This window comes from Miniopterus schreibersii (genome assembly GCF_964146895.1).
Source record: "Miniopterus schreibersii genome assembly, chromosome: 11".
NCBI lineage: Eukaryota > Metazoa > Chordata > Mammalia > Chiroptera > Miniopteridae > Miniopterus > Miniopterus schreibersii.
Genome location: NC_138111.1, coordinates 9,137,173 through 9,162,896, shown reverse-complemented (window position 1 = coordinate 9,162,896; position 25,724 = coordinate 9,137,173). Strand labels below are relative to the sequence as shown.

At 46.4% G+C, this 25,724-nt stretch overlaps 1 protein-coding gene across 2 annotated transcripts in view; it reads left to right on the top strand.

Moving 5' to 3' along the window:
- MRRF (mitochondrial ribosome recycling factor) overlaps positions 1-23,490 on the top strand; it is a 46,086-nt gene extending 22,596 nt beyond the window's left edge. The window contains exons 6-7 of one of the 2 annotated variants that reach the window (XM_081151306.1): positions 12,061-12,220; positions 19,782-23,490. In XM_081151306.1, the coding sequence (XP_081007432.1) occupies positions 12,061-12,220; positions 19,782-19,859 (238 nt within the window). In that variant the 3' untranslated portion in view covers positions 19,860-23,490. The remainder of the gene's footprint in view (positions 1-12,060; positions 12,221-19,781) is intronic. The other variant, XM_081151305.1, reaches the window with a different exon arrangement.
- The last annotated feature ends 2,234 nt before the right edge of the window (positions 23,491-25,724 follow it).

Below are 25,724 nucleotides of genomic sequence, written 5' to 3'. Positions count from 1 at the left end.
TATACAGGGAAAGTGGAAAAGTACAGTTAAACTTGTGCATTGGTATCACAGAAGCATGAAACTGAGTTCTGGTTTGTCTGCTTTTTAGCTGTGTGACAATGGCAACTGTCTCCACCACTCTTGAATCTCAGAGGGTTCATCTGTAAAATATTTATAGGACTTGCCTTTTATGGTTATTGGGAGATTTCAGTGAGATAATGTTTTTGATGTTTAGCAAGCACCCAGTTAATGCTAGCAAATGTTCCTTCATTCCCTTTCACTTATAAGTAGGACCATCATTCCCTTTTAAGGGTGGGAAACAGATTCGGAGAGGTGAGGCCACACCTGCACGACACAGCTGGGAGCAGGCAGAGCTATGAGGAGGAAACTAACGGCCCGAGCGGTGTCAGGAGTTTGGGAGGTGGGAGGGAGCCAGAAGCCTAACTTCCTAGGATCAGTTTCCGATTATAACATGTTTAGTTCTAGGGAGATTTGCCTTTCCTGACTGATCGTGAGTCGTCCTCTGCCTAATGACAGTCTGCAAGTTTGCTTTTTGGCGGTAATTCTGGATGCTTAGAGCAAAGTTTTCTTTTCAGTTGCAGCAGATCTCAGTGCTTCACCGTCATTACTAAACTCCTTCGATTCTTCTCATTTGAAATTAGTTGACTGAGTATGTGACTTACTGTAGCCTGCCTCTGATCCTTGGGGAAATAGGCGGAAGATAATCCAAAATCAATAAGAGGTCAGACTTGCGCCGGAAGTGGGCCTTATCCCTCGGTCCCCTTTCCACAGCCCTGGCTCTAGCTCTGTGTGGCTGTGCGCAGGTCCTCCTGGCTTTCCTCAGCAAAGGCCACTGCCTCAAGCCGTACCAACTGACAGTGTGTATAGCTTTTCTTTTCTTCCCTGGCCAGTGTTCTTTCATTTAGAGGTCAGTCAAATGGATGGATACTTTGAACATTCCCTTTAATCAAGGGTCACCGGAATCTATGTGGTCAAATTTGGGTGCTGTTTATTAACCACACGCTCAAGTTGTAGCGCCTGAAGGTGCTGTGCTGAGAGGTTTACAGGCTCTCCCCAAATTCTCACAGCGCTGTTATGGGTCAGGAGACTCTTGTTATGCCAGTTGACTGATGAGAGACCTGACACTCACAGAAGTTAATGCCTAGTGTCGTTTAGCTACTAAATGGCACAAACGGCTTTAGAACTCAGGTCTTCGTACTGCCTTTTTTCCTGTTCTTGTCTCCTAATAGTAGATCTCTGGCACATCAGTCTTCTATATCATAACCAGGGGCCCTGGAAAGTCTTGAGCAGGAGTTTATTTTGCCCAGGACATATTTTTCCCTCTACCCTATTTACATCTTCACCTTGTCCCCAACCAAGCAAACACACACTCCCTTACTCATTGCTGTGCCAGAGATCAGTGAGAAACCACACACAGTGGGACGGGGCTGCTTTGGTTTGAGAGCACTGAGTCCATGTCTGATTTAAGTAAACCTGTACGGCATCATGAATTCACCGAAAAACTAAAAGGTACCTTTGATTGACTCACCCTCCACCCCGGTGGCATCCTTCCTGTCTTCCTCTTTCATTATTTTTTATCGATGTGCACTGGTTTTATTTTAAGTAAAATTAAGTAAGAAATGAAAAGGCCCCCATTCTGTTCTCCATAGAAAACCACTTTTAGCACCTTGATTTTGTAGATTTTTTTATGCAAATGCAAACACATGTCTGTATCCTTCCATTTTTCTTGTAACGATATGGGATTATGTTATACATGGCTGCTCTGTGCTTTTTTACCTTAACAATGTGTCATTGCTTTCTCTGATGAGAGCTCTTCCCTCTCTTCTTTAAGGGTGCATGGTGTTTGCATTTCATATGTAGCATCAACTAGTTCCCAGTTGTTGGATATCTTGGTTGTTTAACATTTCTACCCTTGTTTTCTGAGGCGGTTCCTGTTCTGCTGGGAGTGGGACGTAGTAGAGAGGGGACTGTAATTGAGAAGGGTTCTAATTTCTCCATCTCCTTGCCAACACATTATTATTATTATTATTATTATCATCATCATCATCATCATCATCATCACCATCCTAGTGGGTATGAAGTGGTATCTCCTCATAGTTTTGATTTGCATTTCCCTAATGACTAATGATGTTGAGCATCTTTTCATGCATGTTTGCCAAATGGCCAATTGTGTATCTTTAGAAAACTACCTATTCAAGTCCTTCACCCATTTTTTAATTGGGTTGTTTGTCCTTTTGTTGCATTATAAGAGTTCTTTAAATAGTCTGGACACTAGAATCTTATCAGATATATGATTTTCAACTCTTTTTTTAATCATAAAAGAATACACAGTGATTGCAAAAAGTCAGGTCCTACAGAAAAATAAAACTGCTTACTCTTTTCCAAGTATTCTTCCCAGAAGTAACTGTTGGTAAGTTTAGTATATATCCTTCCACATTTTTAAAAAATGCATATACAACATGTAATTTACATAAATGGGATTAAATATCTATAGTATACAACCTGCTTTTTGTGTAACGGTGTCTTGTGTACATCTTTTCATGGCGCACTCATTGTTTTTGTGGCTGCAGAGAAATTCCCTTTGAGATGAGTATCATACAGATGAGGAAACTGGGATCAGTTTAAGTAATTTGCTCAAGGTCACAGATTAGTAATTGGAGGAGTCATTATTCAAATCAAATCTGTCTGTTTCTGAAGCCCCCGTTCTTGCCACATTATCACATTGCTCTTTGGGATGCTGACTGGGAGCCTACCTCCTTCCAGCTCTGTGGCCTCCTTGTCTAGCTGCCATATCGCCTAGTGGATCTTGTGCCAGGGGTCTTGTGTATAATGTGCACATTTCAGGAAATATTCTTTTTTCTTGCAACACCCCCCCACACACAGACCTTTAGCCATCTTGAAAGGAAAAGAGAAATCAGAGAAGAATGCCTAATGATTTAATGTGGGCTGGGCAGCCACAAACTGCATTTGAGCAACTGCAGCTGCCTTTCCAACCCATTCATTCCCACTGCCTGCTTGCGCCATCGCTGTTTTTGCAGGGCCATTCATTCTACAAGGTGAGCTCCAGTGCCGTCCAGACTTGGGCATGCCTCCGTGCAGTTTAGGATCCCTGCCTTCCCCCTTCGGCAGTGCTTCCCACCGGGCCTGTGGCCTTTTAGAAGCACCTCTTACTGTTTCAGGTCCCAAGTGTGTGAATTGGGGGCTCCCTCCCAGCACAGATGTTCTGATTTAAACACATAAGAAAGTGCAGTTAGGAATCAAGAGGGGAGTGTGGTCTGAGGAGAAAGCTGCCACCAACACCTATGCAAAAGCTACACCCCAAAGACCTCCTCATCCCGCCCCTCTCCATTCTCCACCCTTTGTGTCCTGCACCTGTTCACAGAACCTGGCAATTGACAGCTATGGGTCAGGTCACTAGTCCATTGCAGTTTTCTATAGATTCCCTTTCTCCTTTCTCCCCACTGCACTTGGACTTGTAGGGGAGCTGGAGGAGTAGTAATGAGTATATAGCTCAGCAGAACTTAATGTAAGAGCAGTGCCACTCTTGTTACTACCACTAGTAAGATTAGCTGCTTAGATTGGTCTGGCACCAACAAGGGAAGCCTGGAATTCAAGAGTCAGACTGCACTGGGCTCAAATTCCAGGTCTATTGGGAACTTGTGTGGCTTTGGGCAGGTTGCTCGATCTGTCTGAGCTTCCCTTTTCTAACCTGTAAAGTCCAGCTGATAATACCTCTAATGTCATGGAGTGTTGTGAAGATTCACTGAGCTAGTGCATACAGAGGGCTTCAGCTCAGAGCCTGGTGCATAGAAAGAGCTCTGCAAGTGTTAATTATTGAAGGGGAGCAGATGACATTGGGATCAGATGTCCAGGCAGATTTTACTGGGCCCTTACTGTGATAAGATTCATCCTTATCTCTCTGTCTTGCTTTCTTTTCTTCATAGCGCTTATGTGCCATTTTACATATTTATTGTTTTCTCTCTCTGTCTCCTTCACTAGAATGTGAATAGGAGGAGCTCTGTCACTTTTGTTCATATATATAAGCTGTAGCTCTAGCTCCTGGAACAGTCCTAGTATGTAGAAAGTATGCAGTAATGCAACCAGTGTTGACGGAATCAGTGAATGGGAGCACTCACTACGTGCCCACTGCTGTTACAGGTGCTCTTTGTATATGTAAGTGGAAAGACAGACAGTCTTTCTCAGAGCCTGGGCTTGTAACCACTGTGCTGTCCTCTCAGTAGGACACATTGCTAGTATTTTTATTACTGGTATGATTGACAGTTTTAAAATAGTCAGTACCTACAGATACAACATTCTTCAACCATCCCATTTCTCACTTGCTCCTAACACTAACTGTGGAAGAAAAGTAACATTTATTATCCCCCTCCCGCCCTGTTTGACAATTGAAGGAAATAAAAACAGATGTTTACTGAGCACATGCTAGTAATTTAATTTTTATAACAACACTCCTAAGTTAATGGTATTATACACCTTTGACAGATGGGAAAACTAAGACAGAGGTAAAATTACTTGCCTAGGACCATAGGGCTAAGAAATGATGGATCTGGGCCTCAGACGCAGGCAATCTGGCTTCAGAGAAATTCTGAACGCTTCACTAGACGCCCTTTGCAGTTCAGAGATGAAAAGTTAACCGTCCATAGTTACCCACTTATTCTACAAGTGGCAGAGCTGGGATTGGAAATCAGGATGGTGTGTCTGGGCCAGCTGGGCCTCAGTCACAGAACAGTTCTTTGAAAAGGGGTGGCCAGTGTGTCTCCAGAGAGAACTGAAGTTTCTGCTGGTAGAAGCCCTTTCAGAGAACATGTGTGATTTCATTTGGGCGAAAAGGACACTTACTGTCTTTCTGAGCCATTAGGGCATGGAAGGCAGGCCTGTGAGCCAAAAGGGGTGGGGTGCAAGGAGAGAGGAGGGGGGATTGTGTACCTAGGAGCATAGGAAGTCTGGCTGGGCTACACAAACAAAAACATTTCCTCAGGCCAGCAGCCCCAAGACATTGTGCAGCGCCCACCAGCGAGCAGTAAAGCAAGGCACGTGTCTGCTGCTGGTTGCAGGCCGATGCTCCTCCTGGGGGAGGCTCCCTGAAGCCCAGGGAGGAGGTGGCAGGGTTTCTGTCTGTGCAGCTGTCAGAGATGTGTTGGATGGGCCAGTCCTGGCAGTGTAGCTTCCTTCTCTCTTGGCCTGTTCTCCACAGCTGCTGGAGCAGAGCTAAGCCTCCGCTGCCCCCATCCCCATCCTTCCCTCCCGGCTTCCACGCGCTCAGTAGCCAAGCTCCTAGTGACTAAGTCCTGTTGACCATCCTCCCCCTCACCACTCACATCCTCTTACCCCAAGTCCTGGAGATTCTGCTTTAAAAATAAGAGTGCAGCCACCCTGCATTGAGCTTCCTTAGCGCATACACACTGCAGGGTGTCCAGCCCTGTCACTGTCATTTCACGTAACCCTTGCTCCCGCCCTCTTAGTAGCACTCTTACTCCCGTTTTCGGTGGGAGCCTGGAGAAGTCGAAGGCATGCCTACAGTTCCGAAGCTACTGAGTGGCAGAGCCGGGACTCCAGCTTAGGTCTTCCTGGCTTTAAGGCACGTCCTTTCTACCTTTTAAAGTCTCCTCCAAGTGACCAGAGATCCTTTTGAAGTCAGGTGCTGACACATTGTAACAGGTTCTCACTGTGATTGCCCAAGCTTGAGCACGCTTCCTCTGACACACACCTGGCAGGTGGCTTTGTGCATGTGCCCCGTTCTTGCTGAAACAAGAGGAAGTGTCTTTCAGTCGGGGATTCTCTGCTGTGAGTGACCAGCGGGGCCTGCCCTCTGCTCATTGTTCATGGGAACATGCTCAAGAAATTCTGCAGGAAGGCCCCCATCCAGGATGTTACTGGAAGACCTGCTGGAGGAGTTTTTACAAACATAGTGTGACCTTGCCAGCTCAGCTGAACCCCTGCCTTGTGCTCGGAGGCTCTCTGACCCAAGGGGAAAAGGCTGTTGCCTCCATCACCCAGCCAAGCTCCTACAGGGTGCATCCTGAGCTCCCCCGGTGCCTGCCCAGAGGCTCCTGGGCAGACATTAGCCATGTGCTTAGATCTGGTTTGTATATTGCTGTCTACGGAAAATGCAAACCTCATCGTGCTTCATCTGCCCCACTCAAACAGCTATGGTATTCTGTTGTTCTTAGGAACCGTCTACTAAGACTCTTCTTTTCCCACCTTTTTGAAAATACATTTTTATTGATTTCAGAGAGAGGAAGGGAGAGAGGGAGAGAGAGAGAAACATCAATGATAAGGGTCACTGACTGGCTTCCTCCTGCACGCCCCCTCCTGGAGATCGAGCCCAAAACCCGGGGCATGTGCTCTGACCGGGAATCGAACCACTATCTCCTGGGTCATAGGTTGATGCTCAACTGCTGAGCCACGCCAGCTTGGCTCCCACTTTTTTATTGTGGTAAGATATACATAAGAAATTTGCCATTTTAATCATTTTTAAATGTACTCTTCAGTGGAATTAAGTACATTCACACTGTTGTGCAACCACTCTCCAGAACTCTTTTCATCTTGCAAAACTGACACTGTACCCATTAAACAACTCCCCATTCCCTGATCCTTCAGGTCCCAGTAATGGCTATTTTACCTCTGTCTCCATGAATTTGACCATTCTCGGTACCTCGTATAAGTGGAATCATATATTTGTCCCTGTGTGTCTGGCTTCTTTCACTTAGAATGATGTTTTCAAATTCATCCACATTGTAGCATGAATCAGAATTTCCTTTTTAAGGCTGAATACTCATCCTCTGTATGTACCACATTGTGTATCCATTTATCCATCAGTGGATCTGCTGAGGTTCATGATGTTGAAGGGCCTGTGCATGTAGTCTGGCCCTTGCTAGCCTCCCCAGCCTCCTCATCTGGGACAGTCTTTCTCCTTCCTTTGTTCTGTACCACGGCCACACTGCCTCTGCCTTACAGATGCCATTCCGCCTGGTGGGAATGATCTTCCCTTAGCCCCGCCACTCTTACTCACCTTAACTTAATTATTTTCATTGAACTCTATATGTCTTTATTGTGCTTATTATGACTGTAAAGTATTGATTAACTGTGCATGTGTTCGTTTAATGATTGCCTTCCTTGCCAGGCTGTAAACTCAGGGTGTCTGATGCTATATCCCTAGTATCTGACACAGTGGCTGGCACATAATAGGTGCCCAGTAAATAGCTATAGAACGAAACTGTAAACTGGATGGATGGATGGATGGATGGATGGATGGATGGGTACTGAAGAAAGAAAATTTCAGGGCCATATGCTGGGAGTATTTGTATTTTAAAATGTATATGAGATGTTAAATTACTAGTCAGATCTCAAAAAGTCATCTTACTGAGATAGACTGCTTGCCCTGCCCTTCCTCTGTTGCTGAAAGCTTTCATGAATAAACTCTCCCTTATTTGGAGATGCCTCAGTGGTTGCCAGAACATAAGCAACAGTTGCAACAAAGGCAGTTTACGTTTCTGATTGCTTATTCTCTACCAAGCTTTGGGCTGTGTGCTTTCCATGTATTATCTCATCCAATCCTCACAATAACTCTGAAAGGTAGATGCTAGTTTTTGTTTTCAATTTCTATTTCCGGATGAGAAGATCAAAACTCAGAGAGCTTAAATAGCTTGCCTGGCTGGGCGTGGCTCAGCGGTTGAGTGTGGACCTGGGATCCAGGCGATCCGGGTTCGATTCCTGGTCAGGGCACATGCCTGGGTTGCGGGCTCGATCAGTGACTCATCATTGGTGTTTCTGTCTCTCTCTCTCCCTGTCCTTTCCTCTCTCTGAAATCAATAAAGATATATTTTTAAATAGCTTCATTAAGGTCACTCAGCCAGTAAGTGGGGGCCCAGACGTGCAGGGCAGTCAGGGTGGAGCTGAGCTTCCTAGGCCACCCCCTCCCCTGATGCCCTTTCCCTAAGTCACTGGAACAGCTCTTTTTATCTGTTCTATCTGCCTTGGTTTTTCTTAGAAACGAGGGTTTTGTGGCTAAAGAAGAGTTCGAAAGCGCCTGGCCTCCGGAACAAATTTGACCCTGACTCACCCTTTTAAGTCTCAGGCCCTCCTGCCTTTATATTTCTCACCGTGCTTCTGCCTGAAATGCCCTTTCCTTCTGCAGCTGACAAGTTACTCTGCATCTCCTGGGCATTGTTCAAATCTCGGGGCACTAAGAGTGGTACTTCCTGCACGCTCCCTCCACAGGAGGTCCGTCCCTCTGTCCTAGCAGCAGTCATCCGCTTTCTAAGTAGTGTTTGACACCACTGGACTGAGCCTCTGGAGAAATTGGCCCAGGCCTTCCTCCTCTCTGGATCCCCTCAGCCTGGCCCAGCGTCTGGCATGGAGCACAGGGGCCTCGGCCAGTGCTTGCTGAACCAGCGCACGCCAGGCGCAGAGCGGCTGAGTCCAGGAGCCTGGACACAAGCTAGCGTGTGCTCCCAGAACCCCACGGATGCGAGAGGGGACAATCGGATGTATTAATCACTGGTTTGGAAAGGCATTAAAATATTTCCATAATATAGTATGTTTCTTTTCTAAAACAGATGTTCCCTCATTTCATGAGAAAGTAATTAAGTGTTTGATTAAAACATTCATAAACGCTATCATTTGCTGCTTTCTCTACTGGTTCTTTATACATGTTGTGATTGCTTCTCCCAAGCACCTTAAGACATTAAGGTGTTCTTAATTTTTTCACCTTAGAGATGAGGAAACTGAGGCTCAGAGAGAATTAAGTAGCTTGCCCAAGCATAGTCAGCTTCTGGGTGATAGATACAGGGATGAAACAGGACTGACTTCAACACCACTGCCTTTCCATCACCCTCACTGCTTCTGATCTCACGTCTTAGATACCTCTCGGCTCAACACCCCAGACCCAGCCCTTCCTGTGTGGGTGCCCCTCCCCTTCCTCCCCCCTTTCCCCTCCTCTCTGTGCTCCCGTCTCCATTTCCTTAGATTATTGCCTCTGTATTTGCATCTGAAACGGAAATATTTTTGTCAGTGTCAATAATTGGATACTATTATGTGTGGAAACTGTCTGGTGTTAATAGTGTAGCAATGTCATATTTACATTAATAAATACAAAATGCACTTTATTAAGGCCAAATTACATATATTGTGATTTTGTTTCCTTTATATCACCTTTTACTCTTAAGATTTTTTTGAGTCCCTTTTTTTATATTTTTAAATGTATGGGTTTTTTTCCCTTCATGTAAAATATAAATAAAACAGTGCGGTGAAAAGGATGTTGATTAGATAAAGAATTTATTTTATTAAAGGTTGTCTAAACAGCAGGATACCTATTTCAAACTATCTATGAAATGTAAGGTTGAAATCCTTCTTGCTGGGGAAGTTTAAGAGGTTTCTTACAGACTTGCACTCCTTTATTTTCTGCCCTCCTAGTATTTCAGCAGGATTAAGTTTTTTGAATCAGTGGATCAAGTTTTAATTTTCCTGTTCCTTCCTTATACTGACATATGCTTTGGCAGAACAAAAAAGAGACCTAAACATGTCAGCATGATTTTTGTTCAATGAATTAAAAACCATAAAAGTAACAAGCTCTGATCCAAATCCCTAAACTCCGACATGGCGGTTTTGTCCGTTAGTGCTCAGCTTCATGTTACTGCTTTGAAACGCTCTCTGCCTGGAAGCAGAAGTAGCGGCAGCACATAATTCATGTGAACTCGATTACAGGGGGAGGCAGCGTGGAGCAGTGGAGGGAACACGGGCCAGAAAGGTCTGGGTTTGAATCCCGGTTCTGTCCCTCAGCCTCTGCGTGCCTCAGCTTCCTCTGGGCAGAGTGGGGTTCGGGAACCAGCTCGTAGACTTGTTGTGAGGACCAGCGAGATAATGTACTGGCACAGAGGGGCTTAGCGATGGTACTAATCAGGATCACCTTCATTTTGAGAATGCCTTTAATTGGCCGATTCCAGAAGGATTTGTTTACGCCACAGCTGTCCTGTCCGTGTGTCTTCAGAGCATGTTCCTTCTCGAAACTTTTAAGTTGTCTTCTCATCCCATCAGGGAAAAAATACCAGGTGGATCTTTAACACCTGCTCGCCACCATTCCACACAGAACATGTACCCGGACCTGGGGATTGTCCTTACCGGGCAAGAACCACGTTGATTTGAGGGTCAGGCACCATATGCGAAGGATGTCCACTCCAGGACCCCGGGGGCAGAGGACTTTGTCATCCTAAGACCATACTAAGACCACTGTCATACTAAGACTTTTGCGATAGATCAGACTAGGTCTTGCTTTGTGTAAGATACCACACTGCTTTGGATCTCAGTTTTTAATCCGTACAATGGTGTTCATGATCTTACAAGATCCTCCATGATATGGATTTCCAGCCTCTTCTTGTCACTCTCTTCTTTATTATCTGTGCTCTAGTCAACTCCTCAAATGAAACTTGGTCTCTGCAGCTCACAGCCTTTCTCCCTGCGCTTTCTTCTGGAAGCCTCCCCTTGCCGTGCCAGCCCTGGCAGCCTGTACTCCTTTGATCCCAGTGTGGTGTTAGGCTAGAGTGGGCTACGCTGCAGTAACAAGCAACCCCATTCTCCACGGCTTACACGACAGAAACTTAGTTCCTGCTCATGCTGCCTGGCGGACGCCGGTCATCACAGGCACTCCGGGAGCCGAGCTGATGGATGTTCCATGTGCACGTACACTGTGGCCAGTGGAACCGACTGTGGTAGAGCACACACTGGCCCTTAAAGCTTCTGCCCTGCGGTAACGCACATAATTTCTCTCATGTTTCATTGGCCAAAGTGAGTTGTGCAGCCACACTGAGTGGCTGGGGAAATGCGCTCCTACTGGAAGGAATGATGCCCAGAATGCTAGTGAACAGACCAAACGACGACCACATTTAGATGTTATGTCTCCAGGAAAGCCTTCCCTTACTGCCCTCTCCAAACTCGGACAGAAACTGGTAAGTTGGCTGAGTTTCTTCTGTGCTGGGGCGCCTGCTGCTTCCCCACGTCCCTGTCCACAGCCCCTCACTCTGCTGTCAGTTTCTCTCTACTGACCTCTCTCCCCGGCTGAGGGCCTTACGAGCAGGACAAAGGTCCGTCTTGGTCATCATTTGCCCTCAGTGCCCAGCACTGGTTTCGAGAGGTAGTGGGCCCTCAGTGTGTACGTGACAAAGAAACGCAGGCGGGACAAACATGCTGGCCTACTCTGCTGGGTCGCTGTGACGATTCAACATAAAACAGGAGGAATAATAACTACCTCGTACCGCTGTAAAGACCACTAAAGAGCCCGTCCTGCTGGTGCCGTGGCCCTCCATGTGCTCGCTGTTGTGATTACGATGAGGATGTTAACAGTAAAAATAACTGACAATCATTAGCATTTGTAATGTGCCAGATGTTCTCATGGTCCTTATGGAAGTTAACTGGTGTGTCGGTTCTCACGTGTTATGTTGGGACTCGTGTTGTGTCTCGGTCGGTTCTGAGGGGACTCACAAGTCATTTGCTATAATAGTAGTTAAGATTCTGAAGGTTGCTACTTGCTTTGGGTGAGTTAGAGGTTTAGAGACCATGCTGTTCCTATAGCGTCATCACTCATTTGCATCGATCGCTTTCCTTGGTGGGAGAGAAGGGGATGGAGTTATAGCTAATTGTCGCTTCCTTTCATTGAGCACTTGGCATGTGCCAGGGTCAGTGCTAAACACTGTACACGCATCATCTCGTGTAATCTTCACACCACCACCCGAGACGGGCGCCGACAGTTCCCGGTGTGGAGCGGGAGCTGCGGAGACACAGTGAGTTGCTCCGTGAGGGTCGTGGCTCGGGCACCAGCCATCTGCCTCGGCCCCTGCTCGGCCTTTGAGCGGGACTCTCACCGGCTCTCCTCTGCCAGCTCCTGAACCGTGCCTGACCCTAGCATCCCCATGCGTGTCAGAGTGGGAGGCTCATCCACCAGGAGAGTAAGGTTACAACTGCTGAGCTCACGGACAGCGTGATGTTAAAGTCTTGGCTACACTTAATGTGCGGGATGATTTTATTGAACCTCCTTCTGCCTTTTATCAGAGTAACCAGGGAACACAGGGAAATGCTGGCGAAACTGGCCAAACAGAACACCAACAAGGCCAAAGACTCCTTACGGAAGGTTCGCAGCAACGCAATGAATAAGCTGAAGAAATCAAAGGACAAGGCCTCGGAGGACACCATTCGGCTCATAGAAAAGCAGGTACTGTTCCCAGCAGAGGTAATGTTTCTGCATCTGGTCCAGGAAATCACTTGTTCGTGTCCGAGGTGAGGAAAACAAAGACCTGGTACCCTGGTATTTCACTGATGGGCCTCATTGCCTGGGTCTCTGTCCTGGGCCTCGCCCATGCTGGACCCTGGGGCAAGGGAGGAGGAGATCTGGTGGCCTTTCACTGCATGCCAGGCTCTGCTGGGCCCACATCGCTTCATTTATCCTCATAGCTACAAAGCTGCAAGGTGTGGGGAACGAGGAAACAGGTTCAAAGAAGCAGAGTAATTTGCCCCAAGTCACACTGCCGGTAAGCAGTAGAAATGGGATCCAAACCCAGGCAGGCTGATTTCAGAGCCCATGCACTACTGCTCTCTGTCTGCGGAGGTGGTCTGGGTGCTGAGAAGTGAGAATTTGACAGTGTTCTTAGTGTGCCAAGTAGTGATGCTTATACGTGTCTTAAAGGAGCTACTGGAGTGAAACTGGGGGACAAGCAGGGAGGCTGGAACAGTGTGTGCAGAGGTGGTGATGTCTGAGAACAGTGTTCACTTAGATAACCATGGGCCTAGGCTGAGGTCAGGAGGTGGACAGATAAGACGGTGGCCGGCCAGCTCATAGAAGGTCTTGCATTCCAGGCTGAGGAGTTTGGACTCTTAACGTGTCTAAAGATTCCCATGTTGGCTGTGCATCTTTATCAGTCACCTGTGGCCACAATAATGCTGTACAACAAACTACCTTAGAACTCAGTGATTTACAATATCAAGCATTATTTCATCTCCTCATATCTGTAGACAGCTGGGATATAGCTGTTCTGTGTTGGGCTCAGTGGGCTTGGCTCCGTATCTCTGATTGGGTTTAAGTCTGCTTTCTGTAGCTCTCAACCTTCTGGAGTCAACAAGCCTTCCAGGGCATCTATGCATGGCAACTGCAGACACCAAGGGTAGAGCCCCAACCACTCACATACATTTTAAGCACCTGTTCCTGTCACATCCCACTGGCCAACCCCATTATCACTGGGGCAGGGAAGTATTTCTGTTCACGGAGTTCTGGAGGAGGGAGTGAATATTTTTTGAACAACCATCTAATCCACCACAGCATCATAATCACTTGAGGAGCTTATAAAAATACAGGTATCTGGGACCCCACTCACAGAGACTGAGTTGGGGTCTGAAGTGTGGTCTAGGGGTCTTGCATTTTTTAGAGTAACTCCCTTGAAATGTTTTTTCCAGGCAGTGGGGAAATCACCTCTGTGTTTGTGAAGAATGACCATGGGTGCTGTTCAGAAAACAGATTGCAGGGGGCAAAACTGGAGGCAGGAAGGCTGTTGCAGAAATCTAACCAGGCAGAGGTGGTGGCCTGAACCTGAGTGGTACAGGTGAAATTAAGTAGGGAGATGAATTCACCACTGTTTAGGAGATAGAATTTATAATGCTGAGTGTACTGTGAAGTGCTCACCCAAAGCCACCTCGCTGACAGTGAAAACATTTTTTAGTAAGATTGAACAGGCGTGCAAGCAGGATGTGGAGGAAGGGGGAGGAAGTGGAAGGCAAAGACACAAGGAAGCCATACATTGACTCACTGCCCCCCTTCTCGTGGACCAGCAGGCTGAGTGCCAGTCACAGGCCGGGCCAGACAGTCATCCAGGGGAGAATTTTAGATGGATCCCTGGGCCCTGCTCCTGTATTTTCTGATTCAGCATGTCTGCCCAGGAATGTGTATTTTTTAAAAGTACCCTAGATGATTCTGCAAAAGCAGACATGGAGGGTGTGGAATGGGTCAAGTGGAAAGAGGTTGCTCTGCAGTTGATGTCCTGGTGACCTTGGGGAAGTTGACTCCTCAGTCTGATTCTACTGTAAAAAGGGATTGTAATTCCTGCTCTGCAGGGTTGCCCTGGTGCTGTTAGAAGCACCATTACCTGACACCTAGACCCTCAAAGCTCCCTTCTTGCCATCTCGGTGTTCACCTCTTTCCCTGCATCGGCTGATAGAGGTTCAGAGGCTAGGCTGGCCTCTCTGCGCCCTGATCAGGCCCCGGCCCCAGCTGAGCCAGCTTCTTGTCCATCTCCCCGGGGTGTTCATCGCTACAGCGGACACTTGGCTTCTTGGCTGCTTCCTCATGGTAAGCCTGCGGACTCCCAGACCTTCATCACTCCTCGCTCAGCAAGTGTGGGCGTCTGCCTCAGGGACCAGTGCCCATGCTCCTTGAGAAAGGAAGAATGCTCAGCCGCCAGCTCTCCTGATGAAACCCGCTTGACAAAGGCCTTGCTGGAAGCCTTCACTCCTGAGCACCTGGCTTCTCACCGTCCTCTTCAGATTAGATTTTTTTATTCAGTGCTTGTTACTGTTAATTATTTTTCAAAGTGAGAAGTATTATTTTTTTCTGATACTAAACCAAACCAAGTTTAGTGTAAATTTTTTAAAAATTAATAAGAAAGTAACTGAAATTCCATCACCAGAGATGACCATTATTAACATTCAAATGATCTCTATAAGCATGTATGTCGTATTACAAGAAAAAAAATCATGCTACATATATTTCACAACAATCTTTATTATTTAAGATATTCTCATTTAAGTATTAGCTCTTTCCATTATTGATAATAACTTTTTACTGTCCTGTGGTTCAAAGGCCAAGTAAGGAAATCATCAGGAGACAGTCTTGTACACGCTTCACTTTGTTCCTTTTTCCTGACAGAAGGCACCGCTCTGGAGTTTTTGGTGTGTGTTTCTATATAAGTAAATAGGCAGGGACTGGTTGTTGCTTTATCAAGCAGTTTTAAAATATATATTTGTTTACTTTGTTCCTGATTATCAAAGTTTTGGATGCTCGTTGTAGAAAATGTAGAGTTCAGAAGACTATTTTAAAAAATGGGAAAAATTCACCCCATAATCCCACATTGCAGGAGCAACTGCTCTTAACATTTTGGAATTTTTCTTCTTTCCCTCCTTTTTTAAACTACATAGTTTTAAACATGATTGAGAACATGTACTGTACATACAATTTGTAGCCAGCTTTTTATTTTCTGTTCAGCATTAAAACCATTAGCATTTTCTTGTGTCTTAAAAAGCTCTTTGTAAACAGACATTTCTAATGGTTGCAAAACAGCCTGTCTGTGGTCATACCATAATTCACTTTTGTAAGCCTTCTTGTTGGACTTTTAGTTTGTTTAAACTTTTTGTTATTATAAATAAGGTTGTAGTGAATATTTTTATATACACATCTTTGTTGAGATGATTTCCCTGGGATACAGTCCCAAGCGTGGAATTTCAGCGCAAAGGGAACCCATGTCTTAAGGTTCTTGGTACATCCTGCCTAAATCACTCACGGGTTTTTAGAACATGTGTATTTAAAATTTTTTTTGCCTTTTCTAATCACTAAATTTGAACCTGGAAATTTTAATGTGAGCTTAAAACGTTACTTATGTTGGAAGAGTGTTGCTTTTACTGCACACTCTACCGGAAAGATTGAGTTATTCTTTATATAAATCCATACAATTTTTCTAGAGGATAGTATGGCAACATATTCCAAAACCCATACATTTATAATTCAGTGACCTAGGAATTTATCCAAAATAAATTGTCAAAAATCTTATCTAGTGAAGTGTCTGTTGATTATGTATAATGGTAGAAAACTGGACACTGTCTAAATTTCCAACAGTGGGAAAATAAGTTGTTTTACATTCATTTACTGGAATCTTATATATCAAAAATTGAAAAATATTTTACAGACATGGTAGATTTTGGAATCTATTTTTGAAAGGTAGATTACGTAATAGTATTATAATATGATTTCCCATTTATAATGAAGAGTTCCATGTACATAAAAAGGTTGGTGCTTATCTACTTAAATATTAATGGTGGTCATTTCAGGTAATGGGATTATGAGCAATTTTAATTTTATCCTTTGTGAGAGTTTCTTAATTTTTAAAAAAATTTTCTAAATGTCTTTGGAGGTCAAATTTGTATTATAAAAATGTTTCATCTTCAGTATATAAGGAGGAAATGATTCTGTGGTAGGTTCTATCCCAAACCCCACCCTCACCCCACCCAGAGCTCAGGCCGCTCTGCTGACAAAGGCCCAGGTCTTCCACTGGGGCTCTGACATCTGTCAGCCTGCTGTTTCACCTTCGCGTTAGTTTGTTACAAATGGGCCTGCTGAACATTAAAGCACTTGGCAGAAACCACCAGTAAATCCGGCCAAGATCCTTTCACTGCTGCCTTTTTCTGAGAACCCAAGCTGCTCTGAAGTGACGCTGGGCGCTCGTGGGGCTGAGGGAAGGAAAGGCTCCCAGCAGCCTGGGCAGCAGGCTGGGCTGAGTGACACGGTGGAGGCAGCACCCAGTGGCCCTGAGGGTGTTTGGTGCCAGGCCTCAGGAAGGGTGCCTCGCTTCCCAGGCCTGCCCCAGGGTGTACTTTGCGCTCCTGCCTCCCCTCTTCCTCTCCCCCTTTCGTCTTCCTGAACTTGTAAGGAGCAGATGTGGTGGTGGTGGTGGTGGTGGTGGTGGTGGTGGTGGTGGTGGTGGTGGTGGTGGTGGTGGTGGTGTTACAGTCTCTAGGCAGCAGCGGACTGTGATGGGAAGGGCTCTTGCTTTGGAGTCACAACGGCTCTCACTTGTCAGCTCTGAAGGTCAGCAATGGCTTCACCTTTCTGGGCGTCTGGTTCCTCACTGTACGTGGGAGCAGTAATGCCTGTCTCGCAGGATGGGTAAGAGGAAAAATCCTACAGTCTCCCTAAAAGTGGCTGGGGTGGTTGCTGGTCCTCAGTAATTCTTTGCCTATCTGCGCAGCCCACTTCTCCCTCCTCACCTGCTGACCTTGAACATGGGACTGGGATTGGCTGTCCTACTGAGCTGCCACTCCTGCCTGGAAGGGGGCAGGACTAGGCCAGCGAGCTGTCCCCAGGGCGGAGCGGCACCAGCCGCAACCGGGTGGCTGAGTTCCTGGTCGCAGCGCTGACTTGAGTGATTCTGAGCAGGTTGTTAACACTGTACGCCTTGATGTAGTCCTCTGCAAAATGGGGATGTCGCTGCGCCGCCTGCCCTAGAGAGGTTATGTGAGGTTGTTGGCTTTGAACGAAGTAACAGAGGACAAAACACTTCTGCACAGTATGAACTATGCGACTGTCAGCTGAAATAATTAAGATTCCTAATACCTTCAGGGGGATAATTATGGAATGTCCTATGTTTGAAGATTATGTGAAATAATGCATGTGAAGTTTTTAGCCCAGTGTCTGGCATGTAGTGAGTGGGAGGTGTTGTTAGTATCCTTGTCATTGTCGTTAATCATCATTATTTTAAGAAGTCTGATAAAGATGGAAAAGAGGAACTGTAGGCAGACTGTCCCCAAGGGCACTTTGTGCCTGTTATATAGCAGAAAGTTAGTAAATATTTTCATTAATTAATTAATTTGAAAAGATGTCAGGAAGTGACAGTAAAAATCAGAGTAACACAAGCAGCATTTGCATAGCAAATAACCAATTTAAAATTTGCTTGAATATTCATGACTTTGTTTAACCCTCCCAACTACTCTCTGAGGATGGACCAGCATCCCCATTTGATAGATGAGTAAACTGAGACTCAGCCTGGTGAAAGGACTTGTACATTGTCACCACACTGAAAATTTAGCCCAGAACCCTCATTATCCAATTGTTACCCTAGGTACTCTTCCTCCCCCAGGCCCCGACTCTGTCCTCAAATACTGTTTTTCCAGAGGAGGCTTGCAGCCCTCGTTGCTTGCAGCCCTGTCCCTGGCTGTCCCAGGCTGCCAGCCCACACATGCTGGAGTGCTGCTGGGCACCAGGCCATACCCCATGCAAGGCAAGCTGCTCAGGTGGGGGCAGAAGAACCATCTCTAGGGTTTGCGGCGCCTCAGTGAGGAGGGACTGTGCAGTCGTTCTGAGCCCATGCGCTCTCCCAGAGTGCCCGGCAGCCCCGGGAGCTTTGCTTTTCCAGCTAAAAAATGTGCAGCTGTTGCTATGGCGAGAGCCTGGCTGTCTTTGTGCCTGGGGCCAATTGCTCCAAATTCTTTTAGTTTCTACCCTTTCCAGTGCATTTATTTTGCAGTTCCTGGCCAAGGGCTGTGGTCTGCAAATAAAGATGTCAAACAGCCCTGTGCTGCTGAGCACCCCTTCAAAGCTTCCTGCCCGAGGCTTCCCGCCTCATGTCCCCTTTAGATGCCGGAGGAAGACCACAGCACCTACCAAATTGTACTGTTTTTCATTCTCAGAGGGAGTACAGGTTTATTGCATAAAATAAGAAAAGCACAGAACACTTGAATAATGATTATCTTAGTAACTCCTTCCCGAGCATTTGCTGTGTACTAGGTCTTCTGGTAGCTGTGACAGACGCCACATGAATAATATATCAGCTATCTTCCCATCACTAGAAGATAATCACTATTAATATTTTGACAGCTTTCCTCCCAGTTTTAAAAAATATGCATAATTTTTAACATTTGAGATTGTTCCTGCTATGTATGCATATACACAATTTTGTATCCTGCTTTTTCGTTAATTCAGGGGTAACATAAGCATGTTTCTGTGATATTATAAATAATATCTCGAAGCATTCCTTTTTCATGATTACAAAAGACTCCATGCTTGTTCTAAAACAGCCAACCATTGAGACGTTTCAGAAATATAACTGAATCTTGCTCATGTTTATACCCTCTCTGGAGAAATGGGTCCGCTTAACCCTTCCTAAGTCTGTATGTATTCAGCTACTTCCCTGTTCTTTCACTTCTGATTCTCTCATTTTTTCATTATTAAAAATAAAGCTTAGATAAATATCTTTGTATGTAGAACTTATACTTTTTTCAGATTCCTCTCCTGTGGTAGTTTCCCCGTTGAGAGAATTTGGGGTTAAAATGGTATGAACATTTGCATCTTTTTGGTCCTTATGGATGATATGTGACCTTGTCCATCTCCCGTAGCTTCCTGGCATTGAATATTGTAATTAAAAACCACAACATCAAATTTTGTTAACTCTGATGACTGAATTATGTCTCGTTTGAATTTCCATTTCTTCAGTGTCTATTGAATTTTCCATGTTTGTTAGCCAGATGTACTTCATCCTTTCTCAAGACTTTTTTCTGCTTAACTACCGGAATCTTAATATTCTTCTTATCAGCTAGTATGCGGGCTTATACAGCAGCGTGTCTAAGAGCAGGGAATTCTGGAAGTTTGTTAAGGGACAGACAAGGCCGTCTCCTCTGTACTCTATAATAATAGTTAAGAACTGGGGGCTGTGGAAGCAGACTGCCCAGAACTAACTTTTGTCACTGCTGCCTTCTAGTTGTATATCCTGAACAGGTGGTCTAACTGCCTCAGTTACCTCACCTGTGAAGTGGGGGTGATAACTGCATCTCATGAGGTAGCTGTTAGGAATCAGTGAAAGTGTGTACATCAAGCTTTGGCACAGTGCCTGGCTGGGATTCCGTGAACGTGAGCTTATGTCACCATTGTTATTTCCCAAACAACCTTTTCATAATTCTGGAACATTTTCCCCCACTCTTCTTCAGCCCTGGGTACCAGGCTGTCTCATTTTGTGTTTCTGCAGATCAGCCAAATGGCCGACGACACCGCTGCAGAGCTGGACAGGCACCTGGCAGTGAAGACCAAAGAGCTCCTCGGATGAAAGTGCACTAGGCCAGTTTCCAGTGGACCCCCTGGGTGGCAAATTGGCATCTCTGCCCTGTCCACACGAAGGCCGTCACCGTGTACCCAGCAGTCTTTGTGAGGCCCAGCCTTCCAGGGGGACACTGGCCTTGCTCGTTCCTGCTCCCGGTCCCATTGGCCCCGTTCTGCACCCAGCCTTCTGGCATGGGTGGGCTTTTTGAGGATGTCCATGCTGCCACATGACTAGGACCACCAGCAGGCTCACCACTGACTGCTCCTCATCTCAGGAGCCTCCTTTACAAGCAATTAGTCAGGCCCAGTCCCCAACTTTACACTTTGCTAGGCTGTGACTGATGCCTTTGCTATGGGCCCATTTTCACCGAACAATAAAATTAAAATGAATGAAGAGTAAGCACAAAGGAAGTGACAGATCGGTGTGGGTGGATGATTGCTAGGGACCTGTGTGTAAAGCAGCCAGGACAATACTCTTCCCCCTGAATCATTTCACACACGCTCTTCTCAGCCTGGACCATGCCTCCGCTCCCCACTTGGCTGGTCCTGCGCATCCTTCACGGCTCAGCCAGGCCAGTGCCTCCTCGGAGTCTTCCTCCCCCCACCCCAGGACCCCTGGTGTCATTCGTCATTCTTCAGTCTTGGCTCTGTCCTCAACATTTAGTTGGTAATGAGAGACGTTTCCCCAGGGTCTGCCTGTTAGTGACAGACAAGCGGCTTGTTGTGACTCATCTTTGGGTACTGGGTGAAGTTAGTTCCCCACCCCCCAGTAATTTTTCTTTTAATTGTTCTTTTGTTCATTCATTCATACATTCATTCATTCATAATATAGCCACGATGAGCTAGATACAGTTCTAGGCAATATTTTTTATCTTCACAGTAAACTTTCGAGATGTGTATTATCTCCATTTTACAGATAGGAAAACTGAGACTTGACAATATTGGGTAATTTGCCCAAAGTAACAGCTGGTAAGAGGATTTCATTATTTACCGCCAGTCTCATTGCACAGAGAGGGGAGCGCTCAGAGAGGTGCGGTCTCTTGCCTGGTTATGCAGCCAGCACGCGGCAGAGCTGGGATTCGGGTCGGGCTGATCTACAGCACGAGCTCCACCCACAGCAGCCGCCGCCTCGCACACATTCAGTGAGCACCAGCTGTGTCGGGTACAGTGCCACACGCTGGGAATACAAAACTGGGCAAGGCGTGGCCCCGTCTGGGAGGGTACCCGGTGCCGGGGCTGACCTGCTGTTATGTAACGCGGGTGGAAGGCAGGACGTTCAGTCCAGTTCTGCCCGTCTGCCTGTGGAAGGGCATCCGGTTTGGCTGCAGCAGGGCCCGGCCCGGCCGCGCCCTTCGGAGCAGCATCGGCTCCCGCACGTCTGACTCCGGGGCAGTGGGGGAGCCCATCACCCTCCGCCTGCACCGGTGGGTGGGCTGCAGGGCAGCCGGTGCAGACTCGGGCAGCATTAGGTCCAAGGTGAAAGCAGCTGACACATGCCCTGCCCTGCCTACCTGTCCTCTGTCAGACCCTGTCCACCAGCCCTGAGTGGCGATCGCACGACTAGAAGTCAGCTGAAGGGAAAACAGGTCAGAAAGAGCAATCAAGGAATCTTCTTTGCGGGTGAGCCACATAGAGAGGGCTTTGCAACAGTCTTTCGTGAGTGGCCAAAATCCCCCACTCACTGCAAATGTGCTTCTCCAAGATGCAGGATTTTTTAATAAACAGAGGAAATGATAAATTATGTTGTAACTCCACTCCAAAGGCATTTGGTTCTTAACAGCCAAATCCTCTGTAGTCTTTAAATAAACAAAAACTTATTTGGTGAACAGACGGGGGGGAAATTGAAAGATTTTCTGTACTTGGGTTCCACATGTCAACAATTTCTCTCCTGTGTGTATGTTGGCCAAAGCCGTATATCATGATAAATGAATAAAGGAAAGCCTCAGGCCCAGGGCCGTCAGGCAGCTCAGCAAATGGCTTTCAGCTGATTGCTCTATTTCAGTTGACATTTATCAAAGACTTTCTGTCACTCCGCGGGTCAGGGCTTCGGTGGTGGCAGGGACGAGACTAAGACTACCTGTTTGGATGTGCTGAGTAGCTAATGACGCCGGAGCAACTCCCTCTCCCTCCTTCAGTTTCTCTCTCTTTCAAAGCCAAAAGCTGGGTATGGCATTCTCACACTCACCAGAGGAATTAACCATCTCCTCTCTTCATTTCAACCACTTTCAAAGTCTCATGAAAAATGCAGGCCAAAGAGAATTCAAAACCTTTCTTTCCGGTTTATTTTCTTTTCTTCTGTGCGTGCATGCGCGTGTGTTAGAAATTACAAGAAACTGGAATGTTAAAAATTAGAAGACACTCCTCAGAAGTCCCCAATCCTACTTCCCTTTAAAAATTAGAGGTATATCCTTCCAGACTTTTCTCTATACATATATAATTTTTTAAAAGTTGGGAGGAGAGCTGTTCTGTTCCTATTCTGAAGCTTGCTTTGTTTACCCAACAACATGGCCATCTATCTATGTGTGAACACGTGGGCACAATTTATTCTTTTTCATTGCAGTGTAGTATTCCACAATACGGTTGTACCATAACTTATTTCCCTATTACCTCTATGATATTTTTAAAAAATTATTTCAAATTCATAGAGGTTGTTTCTATTTAAAGTTTAAAAAAATAAAAAAGAAGCATCCCTATTCTAAGTTTATCTGTTTGGTAACCTTTTCCTCAACCTCAGACTAACATTTATTGAATGCCTACTGTGGACCAGCTACCATGCTGGACACTTGTGTTACTACATTTAAACTTCTAAACAATCCTAGTTGGTGTAGGTATTACTCCTATCGTTTACCTGGGAGAAAATTGAGGTTCAGAAAGGATATTTAACTTGCTCAAGGTCACACGGGTGGTAGGTGCCAGAGTGAAGTTTAAAACTCCTATCTGATTTTGAAGTGGGTCCTTAATCAGTGTGCTTTGTTTCATACGCCTCCTTCTAGCATTGTTCTGGGCCCCAAAGGTGGTACAGAGAAGCAGAACCCGTTCTAGGCAATTAGAAAGCTACTGCTAATAAAGGGCTTCATACAAAGCAGCAGAGTAGCCGGCACATTGTAAACACAGAGGAAATGGTAGCTCTTATGGAGACAGTAAAAATTACATATTGATACCTCGCCTGGTTGGCAGACTCCTCTAGCACGTGAGCAGGAAGAGCACCAGCAGTGCATATGGTAACGACAGTGACAGTGCTGACAGCATCGGACTGATACTGGCTCAGAGCGTTTGGGTTTTCTCAGTGGCCAGCCAGAGCCCATGGGTCTTGTCTCAGTTTTGCCCTTTCTACCCTCAATAAAGGTCCCTCCATTCCCCATGGGTACCAAGGAGGGGCTCGGACAAGATCAGTGGTTTCCAGCTGGGCCAGAGAACCAAGGCTGGTCCCTGACAATTTCACCCATTTGGGGCAAAATAAGTAAAATGAAGGTAATGTAGCAAATGTGTTCATACAACTTAATTTAACTGAAAGGACTATTCTATATTCTTAGATCTTGCTCTTTCTACTTGTGTTTTTGGTGTTAAAATAGTCTTATGATTCTAAAAATAATCCTTATTTAGAAAAATAAAAAGTTGGTCACCTGTTGGTCCCCTCCATTTTTCCCCCCCATTTTTTTTAACTTTACTGATGCATGAATCCGGAAGTCTGGCAGCTATGTGACCTCACGCCTACTCCTAGAGCTGATGTCCCCAAGGCTGTCATCCAAGGGAAGCTGGAGCTGTAACCAGTGAGAGAAGCAATGTGGGGCGGCGAATTGACCTGTGTGGGTGTCGGGGACCCCGTGGGTGAGCAAGTGGTGGCCCTGAGGCAGGGTTTGGAAACAGGACAATAGTCAATCAGGAGGGTTCAGAGACCCACAGGGAGGAGGGGTGGGTAGGGAGAGGTAAGTCAGCTAGCAGAGAGAGGGAGCAGGGACAGAGACAAAGAGGTACGCACACAGGCCGGGGTGGGGGGAGGCAGAATCGGAGGGAGACAGACATACACTCACGGGCACACGTAGAAGCCTGGAGATCAGCAGGTAGAGACAGAAAGAGATGGAGACAGTCACAGAGACAGAAACAGATGGTGACAGTGAGACAGTTAACAGATATTCTGAAAGAGAGACCTAGAAACAGAGACAGAGACACAGAGGGAGATGGAGAAATACACACAAAGAGAAAGCGGCAAATCCAGGGAGAGAGACAGAGTGTTTAAAAAATAAGAGAGAAAGAAGGAAAGGGAAGGAAAAAAGACGTGGAAAGACACACATTTAGATGGAGAAGAGCGAGGGCAGACAGACCTGGGGGAGCAGGGCCCCGGGGGCGCACAGGGTGTGGGTGGAGGAAGAGCCGGCTCTGGCCACAGGGCTGCGGGGACCAGATAAGGGCCCCTGCCAAAGGAAAGCGGGGAAGGAAAGACGCTTACTGATCCCGGGGGAGCAAGCCAGGGAGGCTGCCCGGGCCCAGAGAACAATGGGCACTTGACTTCAGTGGGTCATTAATGAGACAATTAATGGAAAGAGTAACAGAGTCCTCCCCCGAGAGGCCTTGGAGAGTGGATGAGTGGAATTATTGTGGAGGGTGTGTGGTGGTTCTGTCCCCACAATCCCAGATGTCCAGCATGCCAACTGCAGATCCCTGGCCTGGGGCATGGGGCCTCCCCCAGCGCCCCCTCACATGTCCTGTGCTCCCTCCACCCTGGGCCTGACCAGCCCCCACTGCGTCCTGGCTTCCCTATCCCCAGCCTTCCCTGCTGCCGCTCCCTCTACCTGAAATGTCATCCCTTGATTTTCTCCATCCATGGAAACCCTGCCGCTCCTGGTAAACCAGTGTGCATCCATACAATGCACGGTGAGCCAGGGCCACAAGTTCCAACAAGGAAGGAGCCCTGAAACATAATGGGCCGTGGAAAAAGCAAGTGGAGTCATACATAAAGTGTGACACCACTTACATAAGTTAGAATGACATAATCAAAGAGTGATTCTTTTAAAAATTATTCCTGACTCTATTTTGCATTATAAAATTATTTTTTAAGGGGGGCTTGTGAAGGGGTGCCTCCAAATTCGTAATGGTGATTGTCACTGGGGAGTGTGGGGGAGGGGGCTTAAAGTGTACTGAAAGTCATTTCAAAAATCTATATATGTATATTTTTATATACACTTCACAAAATAGTTATTTTGGATTGTGAAAATAGGAATGATAGGAATGGTTGTTACCTTGTTTTCTGGGTTTGTTTGTTTTTTTTCTGTGCTTTAAAATTTATTCCAGAGAGAGAGAGATCCTCCAGACCCAGCTCAAATGCCACCTCCTACAGGAAGCCTCTAGGAATCCACCCACCAACCAGATGTAAGTAGTCCTTCTTTTCCCTGGCATCAAATTCTCAGAGCTCACAGTGCTTTCCCCCTTTGTGATGCTCATGGACTGTCTTCCCCACTGGACAGGACCTTCTTGAGAACAGGGCCTTTCAGCACAAGGCTGGCACAAAGACAGTACCCAGGGGTGTCTGTGAGACTGAACTTACCGCTCCCATCCCACCACTGCAGGGGGTAACTATGAAGGCTTGGTCACATCTCAGATCCAACACTCACAATTGTTTTGCAGGGGAGGGGAGTGGGTTCCTGAAATTCACAGCATGGCTTCTGGAATGGGGATCTGGGGTGGGGACCACTGCTATTCACAGATGTTCAGGGAAGAAGAAGCAGATCTTGTTTGCTGTGACCAGGAAATCACCCCATTGCTAGTTACCTGGTTGTTTGTGGCAACATTGCTAACAAAACCTCAAGCTGGAGCCCCAGCAGAGTCCCCCTCACCCACCCCGGTGGGGCATTTAGCTCCTTCCACCTAAACCTGC